Source organism: Letharia lupina (assembly GCF_014066315.1).
Source record: "Letharia lupina isolate WasteWater1 chromosome Unknown contig_16, whole genome shotgun sequence".
NCBI lineage: Eukaryota > Fungi > Ascomycota > Lecanoromycetes > Lecanorales > Parmeliaceae > Letharia > Letharia lupina.
Genome location: NW_023502985.1, coordinates 732,437 through 752,202, shown reverse-complemented (window position 1 = coordinate 752,202; position 19,766 = coordinate 732,437). Strand labels below are relative to the sequence as shown.

General features: G+C 51.1%; 5 protein-coding genes across 5 annotated transcripts; 3 read left to right on the top strand and 2 right to left on the bottom strand.

The window, feature by feature from the left end:
• Positions 1-1,738: 1,738 nt before the first annotated feature.
• Positions 1,739-5,935, top strand: HO133_003032 (uncharacterized protein; the record flags this gene model as incomplete). The annotated part of the gene is made up of 6 exons (XM_037293956.1): positions 1,739-1,783; positions 1,869-1,899; positions 1,959-2,609; positions 2,662-5,169; positions 5,224-5,319; positions 5,376-5,935. The coding sequence occupies 6 exons, from the start codon at positions 1,739-1,741 to the stop codon at positions 5,933-5,935; spliced, it is 3,891 nt and encodes a 1,296-aa protein (XP_037150034.1).
• A 916-nt stretch (positions 5,936-6,851) lies between these two features.
• On the bottom strand, positions 6,852-8,165 carry HO133_003031 (uncharacterized protein; the record flags this gene model as incomplete). The annotated part of the gene is made up of 3 exons (XM_037293955.1): positions 6,852-7,829; positions 7,880-7,986; positions 8,039-8,165. 3 exons carry the CDS (start codon positions 8,163-8,165, stop codon positions 6,852-6,854), a joined length of 1,212 nt encoding a protein of 403 aa, XP_037150033.1.
• A 389-nt stretch (positions 8,166-8,554) lies between these two features.
• HO133_003030 (uncharacterized protein) lies at positions 8,555-9,708 on the top strand (the record flags this gene model as incomplete). The annotated part of the gene is made up of 2 exons (XM_037293954.1): positions 8,555-8,576; positions 8,687-9,708. 2 exons carry the CDS (start codon positions 8,555-8,557, stop codon positions 9,706-9,708), a joined length of 1,044 nt encoding a protein of 347 aa, XP_037150032.1.
• Positions 9,709-12,403: 2,695 nt separating this feature from the next.
• Positions 12,404-13,962, top strand: HO133_003029 (uncharacterized protein; the record flags this gene model as incomplete). Its single annotated transcript, XM_037293953.1, has 2 exons — positions 12,404-12,673; positions 12,961-13,962. The coding sequence occupies 2 exons, from the start codon at positions 12,404-12,406 to the stop codon at positions 13,960-13,962; spliced, it is 1,272 nt and encodes a 423-aa protein (XP_037150031.1).
• Positions 13,963-16,275: 2,313 nt separating this feature from the next.
• On the bottom strand, positions 16,276-16,931 carry HO133_003028 (uncharacterized protein; the record flags this gene model as incomplete). The annotated part of the gene is made up of 2 exons (XM_037293952.1): positions 16,276-16,760; positions 16,808-16,931. 2 exons carry the CDS (start codon positions 16,929-16,931, stop codon positions 16,276-16,278), a joined length of 609 nt encoding a protein of 202 aa, XP_037150030.1.
• Positions 16,932-19,766: the final 2,835 nt, after the last annotated feature.

The window sequence follows — 19,766 nt, the reverse complement described above, 5'->3', positions numbered from 1 at the left end:
ACTGGTGGAGAATGCTACTTGACTTGCAAGCCTTTGAGTTCAATAAAACAGGCAGGTTGAAGCATTACCTATCAGCATCAGGATTTGAGGTGAGGCTGAAGGGGATAGGAGGCATACTGCATGCATACCTAGTAAGATACCTTAATGCTGCAGAACGGCAAGACAAGGCTGAGGGAGATGAATGATGTTGCAGGTACAGTAAGGTAGACCTACCACCATACGGAGTAAAGAGTACAGTAGCACAGTAGTTAGTTGCAGGCAATAGGCATATTGTCAAGGTTTGGGCCGCTAATCAGGCCCCACGTCAGCCCCCGCTATGCCTAAAGGATTTGGGTGGCGTCTAAGGGCCCCCTGACATCCTGACACCCTGGCAGTGACAGGGTATGTGTATTCCTGCAGGGGTTGCGGGGGCGCCCAGAGTTCCGGACAGCGCGTTATTGGTTTTTCTATCAATTTTGAAACAATACTACTACCTATCAGGCTTCTGGAGTTCACGCTCAGTGATCTGGCTGAGCCTGATAACTAATTATTGACAAGTCGTGGGATGTAGAAAGGATTCGGAAAGGAGCAAGCAGTTGTATACTTATACTCCTTACATACATGGCTTGCGCCCATTCCAGTTCCATTCCATTCGGCCCTCCCGTATCACAAAGTTGCAATCAAAATATCTTCCGCATAAAAGGACTCCGACATGGATTTGCCGTTAGATATGCGTTTCAGCCTGGCTGCGCACGTTTGAAGCGGTCAGACACATTCGTAGCACAGCAGTCATCACTCATCAGTCACCAAAACCCCTTATGCGAGGTACTTGTGGGCACTGCCGTAGAACAGTAGAAAATGTTTGTACCCACCCTGTCTTTAAGTACCGTAAATTCGTAATGGCACTGGCTTGGAAAATGCTTCACCAAACTTTTCTCCCGGCGAACTACCTTTTGCCCTTGGTATAGTAGTGTATAGTGGAAATACTCTCAAAAACGCACTAGCCACTTCCTCTTCTGCGCCTGGACATCGTCACCCTGAACTTCGGAACACCACTGGCACCTATGATGATGCTGACAGCGACAGCGACACCGACGAATCTTCATTCTTGCTTGCACGCTTCGTCGTTGACCTTCCCACAAGGCCAATTGCCCTAATAATCCTGAAACACCATTGCCGAGAGCCCCAGTCACGAGTCCCAAGGTCCGCACCTCGAAATTCTTTCTCCATCCACTCCCCAATGAATCAATATAATCACGACCAACTTCATCCCACTGCCCTTTCGGGGCGAGTGTGAGTGCTTTACGGTTTAACTCCACGACTTTTCGGGAAGCTGCGAGGCCTGCATCATATTACAGCTTTCTGCGCGCTGCCCTGGCCAGAGCTTAGGCTATCCACTCCTTTCTCTCCGCTTGTCGCTCGCGGTTGTGCATGTACCTGTCAGCCAACGCCAGTCCCATCATACGCGCACCATAGACCGAACCGGTAGTCGACTAGGCTTGCCTTACGCCCGGAAGACGCAGATTTCGACTGTTTGAGGTCTGGTTTTCTTGCGAAACGGCAAGGGATATCAGTCCATTTGGGTGGATCTGGGCAAGTCTGGCCTATGTCCCATGAATAGAGCTAGCGGGGAGGATCAAACGTCCTATCGATACGCTGGCCCTGACGTCTGCTGTTGATTGCCACAGCAGAGTTGGGTTCTGGCAACCCAGTGCCTCTGATGATGATGGACTCGTCTTCGGGCTTTCCTGAGTCTCCTATGGAGCAGGACGAGGCAGCATATCCGTGTAAAGGATGTGGAGAGGTATGTTTCACGCCGCCCTGCTGCCTTTCAGCTGAGTAGCCCCCTGTGCTAGGCCGGAGTGCTAACGAGTGTAACCTGCACGTAGATACTCGAGGAAGGAAAGGCCTTCGAACTGGGTACGTCTCTGCTACAACCATGGTCACTTTGCGAGATCGATATACTGATAGTCTACCAGCGGGCAATCGATGGCACATAGACTGTTTCCGCTGCAACACCTGCGGTACCATCCTCGACTCGGATGCAAACCTCCTCCTGCTCGGCGACGGCTCACTCATCTGCAACAATTGTACATATAGCTGCAGCGTCTGTAACAATAAGATAGAGGACCTCGCCATTCTCACGGGAGACCAGGCCTTTTGCGCTACGTGCTTCAAGTGTCGGAATTGCAAAAAGAAGATCGAGAATCTCAAATATGCTAGGACTTCACAGGGCATATTTTGCATGGAATGTCACGAATCCTTGATGCAAAGGCGCCGGAAGAAATCTCAAAAGAACGGCTCAAATCGTCATAAACATCTTCAGCAACCCCAGAACAACACCATGTTGCTGGACAAGTCCTTGCCATCTCTACCGCCAAGCGCCGTCAACCAAAGTGCCTTTCCGCCGGACAATGAGAGCCCACCTTCAGAGGGCTACTCCGAAACACCTACCGAACTCCCACCTGGCGCGCACAACGTGCCATCGAATTTGAGATCAAGGTCGGAGACTGGAGCACCGGCTGAAATACCCCGAGGGCCTCCAAAAAGGCCGCCGAATTTCAGATCGCTTTCATCAAGGAGTGAGAAACGTGAAAGGTCACCTATGACTCAAGAAGACGAGCGCAAAGGTATACATCCAGTGGGGTGGCTTCCTTCAATGCGGTAGCTGACAACTGGCAGAAAATATCACGCTACCCAATACCACCTATCAAAACAATAGACACTCAGTTCATTCGCAACTATCTGATGGATCTGGAAATGGCGAGGGATTCTTCATTCCCATGGCACTTGATCCCAACCCAGCGCCTGGACCGTCTCCATTAGCTAGGCGGGAGTTGTTCGACGAGCAAAAAAGTACACCCAAGTCTCAACCGAGCGAGAGCAAACCTACCGCTCGAGATTACTTCAACGCGATAAATTCCGCGTCACGGAAATCGCCAATCGAGAAAGAAAATACTCAGACAGCTCCCACCCCTGTTTCGCCAACTAGCTCTCGCCATTCATCTCCGCCTTCTCAACCGCAAAGTCCACACATTGCATATCAAGAAAGAGGTCGGCAACTGTCCACTGACCTCACGGATCAAGTCCGCAGCAAGAAAGAGCTTGGGAGCAACTCAATCAATGCAATTGCCCACGAGACCCCACGAGCCACTCCAGGCGAGGAGCCTCGTCCTCGTCGGAACGGCGAGACAACTAATGGCAAGTTCATGCTACAAGAAGCCCCCAAGAAGAAGAGGAATTCGAAGTCAGACCCGATTCCGCCAACGAGAGATACCTCCATACCGGCGTCAAAGACGAAGTCTGCGCCAGTAACGGCAAGTACACAGGTAAAAGAGCAACAGGTCATATTATCTTCGCATGAGTCCCCAACCTCCTCACGCTCTGAAGCAACTCTAAGCGGCTCGCCTCTTGACACCCAAGGTTCGAGAAGTTATACTTCGACGGATTCGCCAGTTTCGCATACTTCGCCGTTGAGTACGCAATTAAAAAACCTGCCGGAGAGGGGCGATTCTTTGGCTAAGCCATCGCTTGGCAAACAACCTATTCCCAGGAGAGAGATGGATGTAGCAACTGTGAGCAAGCTGTCGAATAATGTGTCAAATTTTGAGAGCGGTTACGAGAAACCAGCATCGGCACCAGCTACAACGACTACTCAACCACTTGCAAACACCAATGGGAGTAGAGGCGTTACAAGGGCGCAGGACTCCCCATCAGCTGTCAACTTTGCTGATGCTCCGCCGCCTCCTTTACGTGCCCGCGAACGCCTCGCTCAGCAAGGTGCCTCCTCAAGCGATTCCTTTGTCGCACCCAGAGTGCCTCCGAACCCTCCGAATACAGCAACTTTCAAAGCAAAGACCGACTTGATGAAGCCTGAATCGCCACGCAATGGGGACTCCTCAGGCTCACCAAATATGCGCCACCCCGCAGCGGAAGGTTTCACCATGGATAATGACATAGCTCACGCTACGAACACTGACGGACAGCAAGACCAAGGTGGCTTCCTAAGACGTGTCTCGCATTCGGTCCGTCACGCTCGGAGCTACAGTGACAGAGGTACCCGTCTTTCTAGGGAACAAAAATGGCCCAAGTCACCTCTCGTTGGATCGAACAGTCCTGGTTTTGCCAATGAAGTCAGCAGTCCCACAGCCTCATCGCCAGAGAACAAAGAAGAGCTCAGACGGTACAAAAACGAAAGTCGTAGGGACAAGCAGAAGATGACCGAAATGGAGCAGAGAATCGTCGAATTGGAAGCAGCGGTTGAAGCCAGGACCAATATCAAACAGATGAACACAGAACTGCGGGAAAAAAGATCTACGATGGTCGTACTGGACACACAGAAAGAGATAGTGGTCCGGGAGTTGGAGGTTCTGACAGAGCATATCGCTGCAGCCAAGAAAAGCGGCGACCCACTGGACGTTGGTAACTTGAGTAACGCGGTACTAAGAGAGTTTGCGGAAAGCCTACAGAAGCTGAAGGATTCTTTTGCGCCGCAAATCGAAGAGCTGACGCAGCGAAGGAACGATTTGACCGAAGAAATCTTCAACCTCACTCAACTGAGAGAGAGCAGCTTTCAGGAATTTGAACAGCTGTCTTTGAAGAATGCGCAACTCGCAGATCTCAATAATCAGCTTGTCCACCAGGTCCAAGAGCTTCGAAAAGCAAATGAGGGCCCTGCTCCTGACGTTGTCCGACCTCAAGCCAATGGCCTGGGTATCTATGCACAGAACCAAAATAGTAGGTCTAACTCTGGGATGGACGTTCGGGATTCACGGCCCTCGTTCACGGAAAGTACTATGACCGGATCCACCGTGGTGCAGGAGAACGAAGTCGAGCCTGCAACATACTTGACAGCACCTCAAGTGGTCAATATCCGAAAGGCCCAACCAAAGAAGTTCAACTGGAAGAAAGGAGGTCACAACGTTGCCAAAGGCGTCACGAAAGGCCTGAAGGGAGCGTTCTCTAGCGATGGGAACAGGAATCAAAGAGAAGGCCAGTATCCTGAAGGTATGCCTTATGGAGCTATGCAGCAGCAAGAATATCCCAGCGGTAGCCTCTCCAGGAATCAGAGTCATGACCCAGCGCGACCAGGATTCGTAGGCTTCTTCGGCAATCAGAGGGGAAGGCAGCAGCCGTGGAAGAACTCGCCCAACGGTAGCATGCCTGCTATCAATCACGAAGGTGGTCCAGGTATGTACTTGCATTCTTCCGCCAGTGCTATGATCTCGCTAACATAACCAACAGCTTTGTTTGGCTCCGAGCTTGAGCACCGCGCAGAATACGAGCGGGTGAACATCCCCGGTATCGTAATGCGTTGTATCCAAGAAGTGGACGCCCGAGGTATGTTTTCGTGCCATTGCTCCATAACCTTGTCTATTACTGACACCCTTCACTAGGCATGGATATCGAAGGCATCTACCGCAAATCTGGCGGCAACTCCCAAATCCAAACCATCAAAGAAGGCTTTGAACGCAGCAACGACTTCGACATCTCTGATCCCGACCTCGATATCAACGCCGTCACCTCCACCCTCAAACAATACTTCCGAAAGCTTCCCACACCACTTATCACCTACGAAGTATACGATAAACTCCTCGAGACTCTTCCACCTCCTGGGCAGAACCCAATGGATATCGACCCCTCACATCCGGCCCACCCCAATAATCCCCTCAACCACACCTACCGCGTGAGCAGCATGAGAAACGCAATCAGCGAGCTACCCACGCATCACCGTGATACGCTGGAAGTACTGGTATTTCATTTGGCGAGAGTCGTGGAGCAGCAGGCGGACAACTTGATGACGAGCCAGAACGTGGCGGTTGTGTTCGCACCCACTGTTATGCGGCCAGAGAGTCTGGCGAGAGAAATGCAAGACACGCAGGCCAAGAACGGGGCCGTGCAATTCTTGATTGAGCATTGCCAGGAGGTGTTCATGGGTGACGATGAACGGAGATGAGAGCGACCTGAAAAAAAAAATTGTGACCTAGGGAGAGAGGGAGGCTCATGACGGCGTGCTCGATGCCGCCGTCCAAGAAGTATCGAGAGATGGACCTGGCAAGGTCCGAGACACCATTACACTCTCAAATTCGAGGAGTGGAAACGTCACAAGACGAAAGTGGGTATAGTGACTTCGGCCTCCAGGTTACGAGAGTGCGAGAGCACATCGAAGAAACGATACTGATACCCTTATTGGAATGATTTTTACTTCTACAGCACTTCGAGCGGGCGCTATCCTTGTTTATCTTACCATATATCCTTCGGAGATGATACTTTTTAGTTTCCTCCGTGTACTGGGTTCCGGCATGACTAGCAAAGCGTGCATCATTTATGGGGGCATTTCAATCTTTTACCTTACGGATGGAGCATTTTAAGGACCTGATGATACGGGTAGATATATACCATTAGTTGTATTTAGCTTGAGAAAGTATATCATGGATTAGACTACTAGTAATCTTTGCACTGGAATCGTTGTCGTGCTTTTGATTGGGAGCAGCAGACCAGTGTGAGGGTATTTCTTGGAACAAATTGTTTGGAAACGAGGTTATAACCACGCTTTCCGGAGGAGGATTTAGAATATCAGGCTCACTACCAGAAAAGATGACAGATGCAACGGTACAAATACCGAGAGTCTGAACGGATACAAGCATGGAAGGACTGAGTGTCCGTTTGAGAATTGCTTGAAGTAACAATTTTACAGCTTTCAGCCACTTCATTTGGAACATTGCCCACGGCTCCGCTGAGATCGAGAGATAAGATTACAAGCGTCGAAGAGCAATGCTTGATTGATTCTGCAAAACCAGGATTGGACAGTAGAGGGAATGTGAGATGGAAATTGGGCCTCTTTCTTCTCTGTACTATACACATAGAAAGCCTCAGAAGGTGTCCTCGTCTCCCAATCTCGCTCTCTGAACCACACTCGGGCTGTCTTCCTCCAAATCATCCGTCACGTTCCCCCCAGCCGTAAGCAACAAATCCTCGACAATCCGCTTCGAAGCTTCCCGTGCGGGCGTCCTCAACAACCTCGGCTGCGGAACATGGAATTGCATCGTCTTTGGCGGGCTCATCCCGACTCCCATATCGTCTTCACCATCGTCGCTGTCACTATCCCACATCTGCTGTTGCTTTCCCCTCTTCCCACTTTCGGCGGCGCTGTGTGTCCTCCCTCTTGCAGGAGTGAGCACACTGACTCCTGGTATACGGCTCTTTCGTGCCGGCGTATCGAAGATTTCTGAATGTAATTGTGGTGCAGGCACTGCAGGAGAGGAATCCAGATCGAAGTCCTCCTTCGCTCTGCCTCTACCCTTCTTGGCTGTGCTGGGTTTCGGCGTTGCATCTGTGAATGATTTGCTACGCTGAGGCAGTCTTATGGTGGAGTGGGGGGTGGCCTGTATTCGCCAGTTCTTGTCCAGAACGCGGTGCAGAAGGACATCGTTTGCCGGCGTGCGGCGGGCTGTGTGGTGAGATGTGGAAGGCGGAGCGAAAGGAGATGATTGAGGCACTGGAGAAGCGGCGGCGCGGGGTGTGGATGGAAGAGTAGATTCAGACGGCGAGGGCGCAAGGGTTTCTCGCTTGAGGGTTTCGTATGGCGAAGAGTACGGGGCTGTTGCTATTGGCCGTTTTTGCTTGGGCGGACGTGGCGTACTGTTGGTTGGGGAGGGAGAGAGTGTTTCTTCGTTAGGATACGGCTGGTTCGAAGGGGTGTTGGGCTGGGGGGAGTCGTAGGTTGACGTTGACGGCGTGGTTGTGGTGGGATCGTCTTCTTCTGTGGTGGTGGCTTCGTCGTCGGCGGGAGGTTCCCCATAGCCAGAGAGGGAGACGTTGGCCGAGGCTTCGAAGAACTGTTTCCAGAACTGTGGCATGTCAGGCTATAAGCTTGATGCGATTAGGACGGGGGGGATACTTTGGAGCCTTCCCAGACATTTTTCGAATGCTCTGCATATCGTTCGACAACTGGCAGAATGCTCGTCGTTACGATCCGGTGGGCTCGACTGAAGTTATGATCGATCTCTAAGAAGCAAAGTCAGCGCCGCACATTGGTACCCGCATGGTATGGAATCACCTTGGAGGGTCAAGGTAATGGATTGTTCCAGCTTCTCCAGCTCTTCGGTCAGGGAGAGGTTTCTTTGAGCTGCCGAGGTGGGATTGGAATTGATATCCCTCTGTCCGAAGGCGCTTGGGCGCGACATGGTTACAAATGATGTTCTATCTACTTCGTGGGAAGAAGACTTTGTTGGAGAAGCATCCTAAGCAATCGAGGCAATCAAAGCATCAAAAGGTCGCGTATTTATTTAGGGCTTTTTTACACGCGCCCTGAGCCGAGGCACGGGATATCGGGGACTTCTTATCGGGGCTAGTGCGGGGGCGAAGCATTAACTTACCTTAAAGTAGCTTGAGCATGAATGAGTACTCGGTCTTTCGGTATGACGACGAGACGGCCTCTTTTCCAGGCACCGCCGATTTGCTCTGCAATACCTCTACCAGTCTACCACTTATCACTCTCTCCTGAGCCTGCCATATTTCCAATTTACCTTACATAAAAAAGTTTTTATACACGACACCTAAAGTCTCTCTCACCATGCCGGCGCCATTGGCCAAAGGTCAGTCACACCCTCATGAAACTTGAATGCCTGCACTAGTCTCAGATGAGAGACCAAATCACACCCCTCTGTCTCGACAATACCATTCACAGCAAGCTTACAGTCTCCAGGCCTGATTCTAACCATCTCCCTCATCTGCGCTGCCGGTCTCGCTATCTACGAAAACCCCCAAGTACGGCAGTGGATCGATGAATCACGACGTAAGGCTGCAATAGCCCTATACAGCCTAGGCGACGAAGTAGCACCACAATCGGAATCCCGAAACACATCACCAGATGCTTCAACTCGCGAGGATGAGGACCCAGAAGCGGTTGAACGAAGGCGTAGAGCCAGGCATGAGATTTTAGAGAGGGGCAGAATGATAGAAGAGCGACGGAGATCAAAGCAAGCAGCCAGGGGGAAGGCAAGGAGCTTCGATGACCTGGTTGACAGGGATGGCGCTCTCAAAGTCGAGGAAACGACGGCGACTTCATCGGCTGCCGAGGCCCAACCAGAGGAACCAGGCCTACGCCTCAGACATATAGAATCCAGGGCCGCAGCTCTGGGCTCTGCATATGCGGACCCTTTCGCCGATGAGATGGGTGTGCCAATAATGGATGCACCTCCTTTACCTCAAGAGCAAGAGCCAGATACTATCTCAGGCTCCAGCACACCTACTCATCCCGCCTCATCTGCTTCCCCACCTATTCTCCGTGATTCTCCGGCCTCTCCTCCAGTCCCTCCGAAACCAGCAGCGTACCAACCCCAACGCCTCCTTATCGACACCGACGAAGTCTCCAACCATCCCTCTGAACAGCTACTGGACCTCACACCCACCACGTCCGCCTCCTCAGCTGCTGCAGATCTAGCTGAGCTCAGTAATGAACCCCAGCCAACACGTTCAAATTTTTGGTCTGTCAATGAATGGGCCCAGAACAGTGCACCGGCTTTCTACTCACCACCTCAATCCGAAGCAGCTGGCAGTATCGAAGAGAAAATGGAGAACCACACTGGTGGGTCACATGCAGGTACCGGTGAGCATGCTAGTCAAGTCGGGAGCGAGGATATGGATGTCATGAGCGATGACGAAGCCCTGGTCAGTACGCCGGGAAGCTGGACAGAGGTCGGTAGTCAGGTCAGCGAGGGTTACTGATGACAGGCTTATACGTGGAAAGGGGGCGCTTTTTTATGGTGGCGAAAGAGGTGGCGTTGAAACTGGGTGGCATTCGCGGAATTTGGTGATGGCGCTCATGAATTTTCCTAAGGTTAGACTTGAAGGCTCGTCACTTCAATTGAGATACTTTTCATCACAAATCTTTGGAACTTGAACCCCTACCGATCTTATTTTCTACCTTTTTGTGTCAGAGAACTCCCCTGTTTCCTAGCTTGTTCCCACAACACTCAAGATCGTGCCGAGAGGGCATTCAAATTCGAGATCTCGTCGATTCTGCGTCATCTTGCTTCTTGGCATTCGCAGCAGCGCTGGAGTGTCAACTTCGAGTGGAGTGCCCAGGCGAAGAGGTTCGTCTGCGATCTTCATGATCCTACGCCAATTGATCGCTGACCATAACCGCCGAGAGCACCCACGCTGTCAGGAATTCATTACCATGCTGGGTAAATGTCTGCTGCATGACGCGCAAATCTGCATATGTGACAAAGCCACTTTGGTACACCAGGTCAAAGGCACCAAGGCATGCTTTGAGCTTTGGTGGTTGCTAGTCGGTCTTTCGAAGCGGCAATCCTGGCTTTGGATCTGGCAACGCTCTACTCAAGCTCTGCTCTCTCAGCTGCTGGTAAGGCGTTCTTCGTTACAACTGTACGTCTGCCTCGGAAGAGGTGTCGTTGCTGCTGAATGCTGCTCGGTTCAGCAGTGCTGCACCCGACACCTGATGAGTTGAGAAGATCCCTTGCATGAGATCTAGAAATGATATGCTGATGGGGGGTTGTTGCCCCCGCATTTTTGTTGTGTTGTGTTGAGACAATGCATCGCCGCCACGGGCGAAGCAAGTCGGTATCGGAAGAAAAAAGGATGGATGGTAGCAAGACTTGGGCTATATTTTGTGACTTCACTCGGTTTGAGAGTTGCAGGAGATGGCTAGGATATTGCTCGGGGGGGAAGATTGTAAGTGACATATGGAACATAAAAGGAGCAAGAACAAAAAGTGAAAAGAATCAGAAACACTATATTTGACCAACCCAGGATTTAGAACAACAAAAAGAAAAACCCTTATAGGGGATATCTTCGGGATTGGGAGATTATTTAGCAACGTCAAGGGCAAATCCATAAGTGTCTTTGTGTCCTTGAAGGCTTCTTTTTCCACTTCAATTCAAATAAGACCAAGGCAAGCTGGGACCCATCGTCGGTGTTGTCGACAGACCTAATATTAACCTATGTTGATACTAGGAGAGACCATTAAGCATGCAGCTATGCAATCGTGGCCTGTGTCTTATGGCGAGTCTGATCTAAGACACGTGACATTCGTTCAGAGGCAGAATCCTGTCAGCCATTGACTCAGTCGGGAAGTTAGTGCCGAAATGAGGTATCTATGCTAACGAAAGTAATGGAGGACACTAGACTCTTACTTGCTAGCATGCTCAAGCTACCATTTTCGCAAAAGCTGGACCACGGAAGTTATACTGAGCTGCAGTGTCTCGCCCTGCAGACTTCAGACGACGACTGCAAAACCAATCATGCGAATGAGTGTCCATGTGGTGCTTCGTCCCGGAGGTCTCGATTGCTCAAGAGAAGATCGGCTCCATTCTACGAAGCGGCGGTACGCCCATGATTTATGTGCCGTTTATTCCAGAGCATGGAAATCCTCCCAAAGGGAGAATTATAGTCTATATCGCCAATGGCCTTGAATATGTGGCGATTTCTCATGTTTGGGCACACGTTCTAGGAAACCCCAAAGCAAACGCTCTTCCATCATGTCAAATATTACGACTGAAGCGCTTGAGCGCTGACCTGGTGTGGTCCTCGACAAGACGTGCGACACAAACCGCGTTCTGGGTTGATACACTGTGTATTCCTATCGATCCGGTCCGCAAAGAGCTCAGGAAACTTGCAATTACGCAGCTGGCAAATACTTTCCGTCAAGCCAGACAAGCAGTCGTGCTCGATGCGGATACACCGCGCTCTTCTAGGCGTTGTAGCAGAACAGAATTGGCAACAAGAATCCTGTGATCTGGCTGGATGAAACGGCTTTGGACCCTCCAAGAGGCTGTGATGACCGAAAAGACCCCAAATTGCAGCAAATTGGATACCCACTTCCACGAAGGCTCGATTGAGTTCAATGCGGTCGTCAGGCGGAGCGGTCTTAGTCTAATCATACCGAGTCTGCCATGAAGCTCGTATACAGCGCCTTCCCACAATTCCAGGCAAGGGATAGGACGTATGCTTTTTTGAGCCGGGCACTTGAGTATCGGACTACGAGCAAGCTAGAGGGTGAAACGATATGTCTGGCAACATTCACATATGTTCAGAATCCGAAGAGCGTTTGTGGACGGCATAACAGCGGAGCAAAGGATGTAGGCGATGTATACGCTGATCGAACAATTGCCGGCTTCCGTCCTCTTTCACCGATCAAAAAGACTGGCTGATGGCTTTCGCTGGGCGCCGGCGTCTCTGTTGGGCAACAACAGAAACAACGTCTTCAGTGATCCCCGGGCAAAGTGCGATGCCGAGGATCTCCACGTTCGATATACTGGTTACATCGCCACTAGACATAAATCACGGCCCCAAACTCTAGACGAACTCACCCTATGTAGCTATTACAGTGGCAATTTACAGGATACGGAGCTCAAAAGGGCGGATGAGGTCTCATGACGACTGTGAACACTCTGATAAGATGTCATCGGTAAACAAAGGCATTGGATTGGACAAGGTCATAAGGGAGCTCACTCTTCCTGCAACAGTCTTGAATCCAACAGACAGTACAGAATCAGCATTTGTGTCTGTGACCGAAGAACGAGGAGGCGTCATATACGCAATTATTATTACGAAAGTCTACGTCAGAAAACCTCGCTTGGCAGGACTGGGAAGTGAGGTGCGTCAGGGTTGGAAAAAGCACTTCATTGAGACACGTGAAGTTCTCATCGATTCAGCGATGGTGTATCAGGTGATTGGTTACCTTTTCGTCATCATTGCACGGCCCAGAGCCTCAATACTGCAAGCCTGTCGCATAAGCCAGTCAATCGAAAACCTATCATCCATTACCACTCAAAACACCGCAAGTCGCGATTAGTTCGACTACGACATGCGGCAAATTGCAAGGGTAGTCACTTGGCGTGGGACCTTTTGTTTTCAGATAGTTGCTCTACATGAGCTCTGTCTGACTTTGTCAGCTTTCTTCATCATCGAATGTGCTACGTTGCTCAAGCCCGATTTGCAGTCTGAAGCCTACAGATGCACACCCTCTGTGCACTATCCACGCTCTTTCTCCAATCCCTTCTCACCGTTCCGACAACGGTACTTTCGCCGTCCGAATTTAGGAATGAAACCTCTATTGCATCACTAGGCGCCACTAACACCTCTTCAATTGTTCGTATAGGCTTGACTTCCCTTCCTTCATCAATCTCTTTGACCTTTGATCTCTTCGGTTCTCAAATCCCGTCTTCTGCAGTCAACGCCGCCTTCAACGGCGCCATCACTAGGATTCACCCTTTCCTCCAAAGTAAACCCGACGAACCCATCGCGAACGATGACTTTCAGTACCGTGCTGTTGGCGGCAGTGTACAGATTGGCGTTGAGGCGATTCTGCATCACGGAGTATCATGGCAGCAATTGAATTCTGTGCTGCGTCAGGCATCCAGTTTCATGAATGGTGATCCGGGAGCCGGCCGGCAGCATATGCAAGAGTTATCATTCGAGATCATCGAAGACGGGACCAGGACGGGGGAAGGGCTCGTCTCATACCGCCCTTCCCGCGGCCTTCAATTCCGAGATCCTACACTGCTCAATCTGACGAACGCAAAAGACACAAAGCTCCTGTTGGCTCCCACGGACCCCTTACTAATTGCGCTAAGAGCAAAAACCATCCCTTTCCGAATACCCGACACTCCCTTCGCCCTAATCTTCGACGTCCTCGGCGACGCGATTCCGATCTTATCGGTCTGGGCAGCCTTCGACGGCGCCCGCTCGCAGATCATTAGCCCTCTGGGTCAGCATCCCTCCTCGCCTATCCCTAACGACCAGTTCGAGCACGAGGAAGAAAGTGTTCGTATCACTGTTCTTCCCGACAAGGGGATCATCATCACCTGGAAGCAGTTGTCGTGGATCTTGGACGGAATGTACGCTTTCATGACCGGAGCGCCAGAACATTACCAGCTTTTGACATGCGATATCAAGTTCGTAGGCCATGGAAAGGTGGGGTCTGCGTCGGTGTGGTATTCCCGCGAGCTAGCTTGAAAGGGACGCACTGAGCAGAATAGCGGGAATCATTCCATTCCCCTATGCCGAACACACCAACCATCGTCACCTTCAAACACCATGGAATGTCCATTCCATGGCGCGAGCTCGACGTCGCAATCTGGGCTGGCTGGATCAGCTCGGCCCGTTCTGCAGGGAACATGGTACAGATCCAGTCCCTGCTAACCACTTCTTTCGAGCTCTAGAAAGTGTCCGCATGACAATCTTTACCAATCTGCCTCACATGATGTCATGAAGTCAGCTCTACGGTCATGGAGCCAGCTCTATAACACTGTGGGGTCTGATGCTATTAGTGACTGGCGCTGACAGAGGAGACGAGCATGATCGGATCCTGAGTTCCGATGTGGACGACATGCTCGTAGTCAAGCTGGCGCGCGGGACGCTGCGGTATACTGCACCTAGAATGGTGGATCTTAAAGAGGTAGACCGAGCTTCGTAGCGTAACTGTACAGACGATGAGAGCTGCCAGATCGGTTCAGTGATACTGAATAAAACTGCAGAGATCTGTCCTTGGGGGGAGAAGGCCACACGACGTGCCAATCAACGGAACAACTGTGACATAGGTTCCACCGCGGTCATTGAAGTTTGAGATTGGCTGTGAGCCCCTTTTTACTGGTCAAGAGTGGCGGTCGTGCCTATCCTGTGCGGGTTCAAACCCAGAATAGCCATGTAACATGGGGCAGCAGCTAGAATAAGCCCCCATTGAAATCGTTTGCGTTTCCATGTCACCCATTTCCAGCTCTAGAGTCCTGAGAACAAACCATAACAAGGGGCTAGAATCCGGTGTATGAGCACGGAATTGCGGCTCGCACGTGTAATTTGCCCACAATGTCTCAACAGTCGTTGATCTATCGCTTGAGCGCGTGACCGGCGCTTGCAAGTAATCCAAGCGAGAGAAGAAAACCCTTGAGGCGCAACATACGCAGAGAAGTGACCCGCTTGTCGATCGTCGAAAAGAGGACATCCTGCCTTTGCCAGCCACAATCGAACGCCATGAAACCACCACCCGCCCTCTCCTTTTCCGTGCTAATCCTCTCCACCATCACCACCCACGCCGCCCGCACCCGCCGAACCGGCAACGGCAACGACCCATCTCCCGGCATCATCACCGTCCGCGATACCAAAACGATACACTGCACCCCCCTCCCCGGGCGCATCTCCCTCCACGCCTGCGCCGGCGCCATCCTCCGCCTCCCCATCGACCACACCGTCGGCACGTTCCACGGCGGCGGCGCCGACGACGGCTTCCGGCTCCCGGTCTCCCGGACGTACGGCGGGTGCGACGTCGTCGTGGGACTGCGCGGGGGCGGACCGGATCGGGATCGGGGGAGCTGGCTGGATGCCGGGCGGGCGGCGGCGGAGATGAACGGACGGTGTGCGGGGAGCAGGGGGGCGGTGCGGAGGTACGGCAGCGCTTGGGTGGATGTGGGGGTGTCTGATCGGATACGGATTCGGTTGCGTCCCGCTGGTGGTTTGCGGGATGTGGAAGGGAATGGAACGGTTGTGGATGTGGTGTTGTAGCTTTGTTTCAATGATGGGTCCTGACTGAAATGGCAATGTTTGTCTCCATTGAGTGTGCTGAGGGGTTTTTGACTGGTGTTCTCTCGCCACGAACATCAAAGCGTAAGTGTACGTACAAAGGAATGATTGCCATAAAAAAAGTCAAAGACATGAGCGGCAAGGTCGGCCAATGCTTCGGTTCGTACTTTGTCGCGAAGCAGGAGGCTAAGAAACATAAGAACTCCGCGCTCTGGGTCCTAAACCAGCATCATCAACTGAGGTCGATGTTCGACGGCTGACCAATGCTGAAATTCTTACGGCTGAGAAGTGATATAATAGCAAGACTTGCTAGGTAAGAGCCACAGAATCGTAGCATTGTTTCCCTAACAGTCATGCCCCTTATCACAACAAGGAGGTAGAGGCAAGGAGCCACAAGCTTCCAGATAGTATCAAACAGATCCGTAGACCTGGAAAAGATTTACTGGCAATGCTTCTCAAGACGCTTTTTTCTCGGCGTTTTGAGCTGGGCAAGGATCTGTCTCCGTGCAAGTATCGGCATTCCTGGCCGAGACGATCTCTGCGATCACAATAAAGTGTCGAGGCTCCCATAGAGCAGTTTCAACATTGGCTACCATTTGGTGACGTGACGTTGGCCCAATGCGATTGAAAGTAGCCTATTGGCGCAGTTTAATAGCAGCATTAGATCTGAAGCCCGAGGCGATGATATGTGCATGTCTGTGTCGTGGGAGCGGAAGGACCAGAGAGTCTCATTCCAAATAGACCATCTTTGGTTCAAGGTCCCATCATCCTCTGCACTTTCTCCAGCAGAACCTTGCTCTCGCGCCCAAGCTTCCTCTGCCCATCTCTGCCTCCAGATCTTGCTTTAGCCATGGCCTTGCGGAACCTCTCCCTCTCCTCGATCTTCGCCTGCCGCTGCCGACGGATTTCCTCAACTTCCTTCTGACGCCTTTCGTTCTCTTCTCTGCGTTGCTGGGCCAGGAGGGCTTCTTTTCGGAAAGGCACCGACTTTGGGCGTGGTGGTTTCCTCCCTCGCAGCACCTGCTGTTTTGTATCTATCTGTTCCCGTGGCGCAGGCTCAGGCTCATCCAGCATAGCCTGTCTCTCAGGGTGCAGCTCTAGCGATGCAGAGGGTTCTTCTGGAGGAGGGGTCGAGGTGTAGACGGAAGGTTTTGTGTCAACTGGTTCTCGTTCTTTGAGCTTGCTGTAGGATTTCTTGACCTTGGCTTTCCGAATGAGATCTTGCTTGATCTTTTGGACTTTCGATGGGTTAGTCTATGGATTTGCCTTCGTGCAGAGAAATTACCCTTGCGACGATATGTGCCATCGGGTAGTGTGGCTGGTCCTACGGAGAAACCTTTTTTGAACCTCTTGGCTTGTGTTTCTGGGTGATCATGCTCGACTTCGTCTGTTATTCTTTTAGGTGCCATGTCTGGTAAGGAGTGAAAAAACAAAGAGGATTGGCGAGACGCAAGTAAATTGATTTTCGGCGACGTTCTTTTAGCGCCTTGGCACTGGATGCCTTCGACTACGACGTGTCAGCCATCCTAGACTTGAACCTCTACGCATGTCTCTTACAGGATGGGTTTGCGGCGGAGATCAACAAAGTATCGCGCCTGGAAGAACAGGTGAGGCTGATGGCTACGGATGATGTGCAGATGTACTACAGGGTTTTGGATGATCCAGTATGTTGAGTATATGAGTCTCGCACGATGATGATCGAGGGCGTCGTGAGGCGTGCGCTGGTTGATGAAGATAGAAAATGGAGGGGGATGCCAAGGGGCAATTGATCGTTGAAGAGGAACACCAGGTTCAAAGAGCGAGGTTCATGCTTACTTGAAGGGACGTTCAAAGCGTTGTTGTGGCCCAAGCGGATTTCAGCACGGTAGCGTTTTTCCTGACATTCAAGTCTCGAGCGGTGAGGAAAACATTTCGGAACGAGATTAGCTGGTGTTGAATTTGACGTCCGTTATCATATTCGAATATCTGTGCACGAAAACTTTCGCATCAGTTGCTCTTGTGAGCGAGAAAGACCCGAGCAAACCATAGACCATGTCTCTGTATCGACCAGACAAAGCACCTCCCAAGCAAAAGTCGTACACGAGGATCACATTGGCCACCCTGCTTCCACCCGCTGGTCATTCCTTGACGAGATCGAGTTCCGAGAGCTTGACACCACATCACATCAGCCGCCATTAATCTCTGTAGCAACTCCTTCTCACGACATGCCAGACTAGAGAAGGACCAGCTCACATCTGCCAACCCATCCATCGCGGCATTCTCCAAGCCTACTCTCTCAGTTGCTGCATAAACATCAGCATCTCTCAATTGATCGGATATGCCCAGATCTACCACGTTCAGTAGGTAGTCTTACTAGACGTCACATTGAAAGAGAAATAATCAGATGAGGATCCCTGCCGCTCAGTAGGACCCATTGGTACGGCCCCGATGCGGCTACTCAAGAACCAGAATAGCAAGATGAGGTTGAGAGACGGGGCGTGCATGGTTCGTTTGGTTCGTCGGTGTATTGTTCTCGTGAGAGGATTGGAGGTGGGTTGGGGGAATATGGATATGGGAGTTGACTGGAGGGCTGGTGATGGGGTGACATGGACGTATTTGGACAACGGGTAGGTATTGGTTGAGCAAAAGCACAGTAGAGGAAGTCGAGGTAAGACATAACTAATATAGCAATACAAGTGCGTGCACGTACTCCGCTCGATACGAGCACAGCATGTGGTAGGATTACAGCAATGATCTTTTGGAGGAGAAAACTTTCTGGTCTTTTGCTGCCTCGTGCCTGCAGGTACTATACTTGCAGGTCCGTGCGTCCTTGTGTATGCACTAGCAAATCCGCTGTGGCTTGATGGATCATGTTCCATATACGTGAGCATAACTATTTCCGTCTGTGCGTGGATCGGGAGAAGAAGAGAAGGAGATTTTATGCAAGTCCGGCATGTCATCGCGAGAGATGTGGACGCGCTGGACTGTTGCTTAGGCGTGTCGGTCTGAGGACTGTATTTATGTCCCTTGGACGGCAAACATAGCTAAACACAAGTAAACAAAAAAGAAGGCTCCTGTTCGAAGATAGTGAGGCTGTCAATACCACTTCGTCTAAAGCAACGAAGGAGGACCATCTTCGTTCCCAAAGACTTTCTGATTGCAATGTTCCATGCAAGAAGGTCAGGTCCGAGGGCTGTATCTCAGACAGCGCAAAATTATACGATGCGCACGTTGCATGGCGTTTCGATTTGCCATGTACACATAGGAAGCAGGGTTGCGAGTTGCTCGAGCTTGTGGTAGAGCCGGGTAGCCTTTGTAATACTGTAGCTACTTAAACTGCACCCTTGTTCAGGTTGGGCTCCCAGAGCTAGCAATGCAAAATGATTGTAAACGGAGGTGAAGGTTGATGCGCAGTCAACTCATGAACCTGCCGTCAAAGCATTGACCAATCTTCATGACTGAAGCGCCTCAAAATGGAGAGCACTTCTTGCAGTGCTGCTGAGCCTACGTGCATAAAAACAACAACTCCTGACACTATTTTGCAACCTGAAACCAAAACGGCGCCTGTACCATGTCGTGCAGGCATAAAGCTCGCGCATGTATGTCAACGGGTAATTCTTCCGAATGTCAACGGAAGGGACATGAAGCTTTAAAACCTGGATCTTGTGGGTCCTTGCTTAGATACATCGTGATCGTGCGGTCATTGACATCGGAAACATATATCATTTGCGCTGCAATGGCCCGGTTCGGCTCAAGAGTGAACTCCGTCGGTGGTGATGAAATGGTCGAAGCTTTGTGAATGATCTAAAGTTGGTATCTCGAGCCCAGATTTGAGCGCCTGGAGATAGAGCTCGAGAATTTCTCCTGGCGAAACCTGGGGAAAGAAAGTCGGCAAACATGGTGCTGTAGTGTGATACCTGCGCATATGAATTTGGGTAGAGTCTGCCTACTGAAATTCGTAAGATATGGTACCAAGATTGTGTACTTAGACAACAGTACTGTTGTCTTCTGTGTATCGCAGACCCGCTGCATGATAACAGATCAGACCTAAAACAGGGGAGAAGACCCAGATCATCTAGGCACAGAAGTGTTTATGATGCTGCCAACAATGCGTGTGAGCTATTTTCAGCCTATGAAACGTATGCACTGCAGGGAGATCGCCGTTGCCTCCGGACTGACAGTCTGACGCGAGTCAGAGCAGTTAATACATATCTTTTGCGTGTCTTGGAGGTCAGACAAGATCAGCCACATCCTAGTCTTCATGA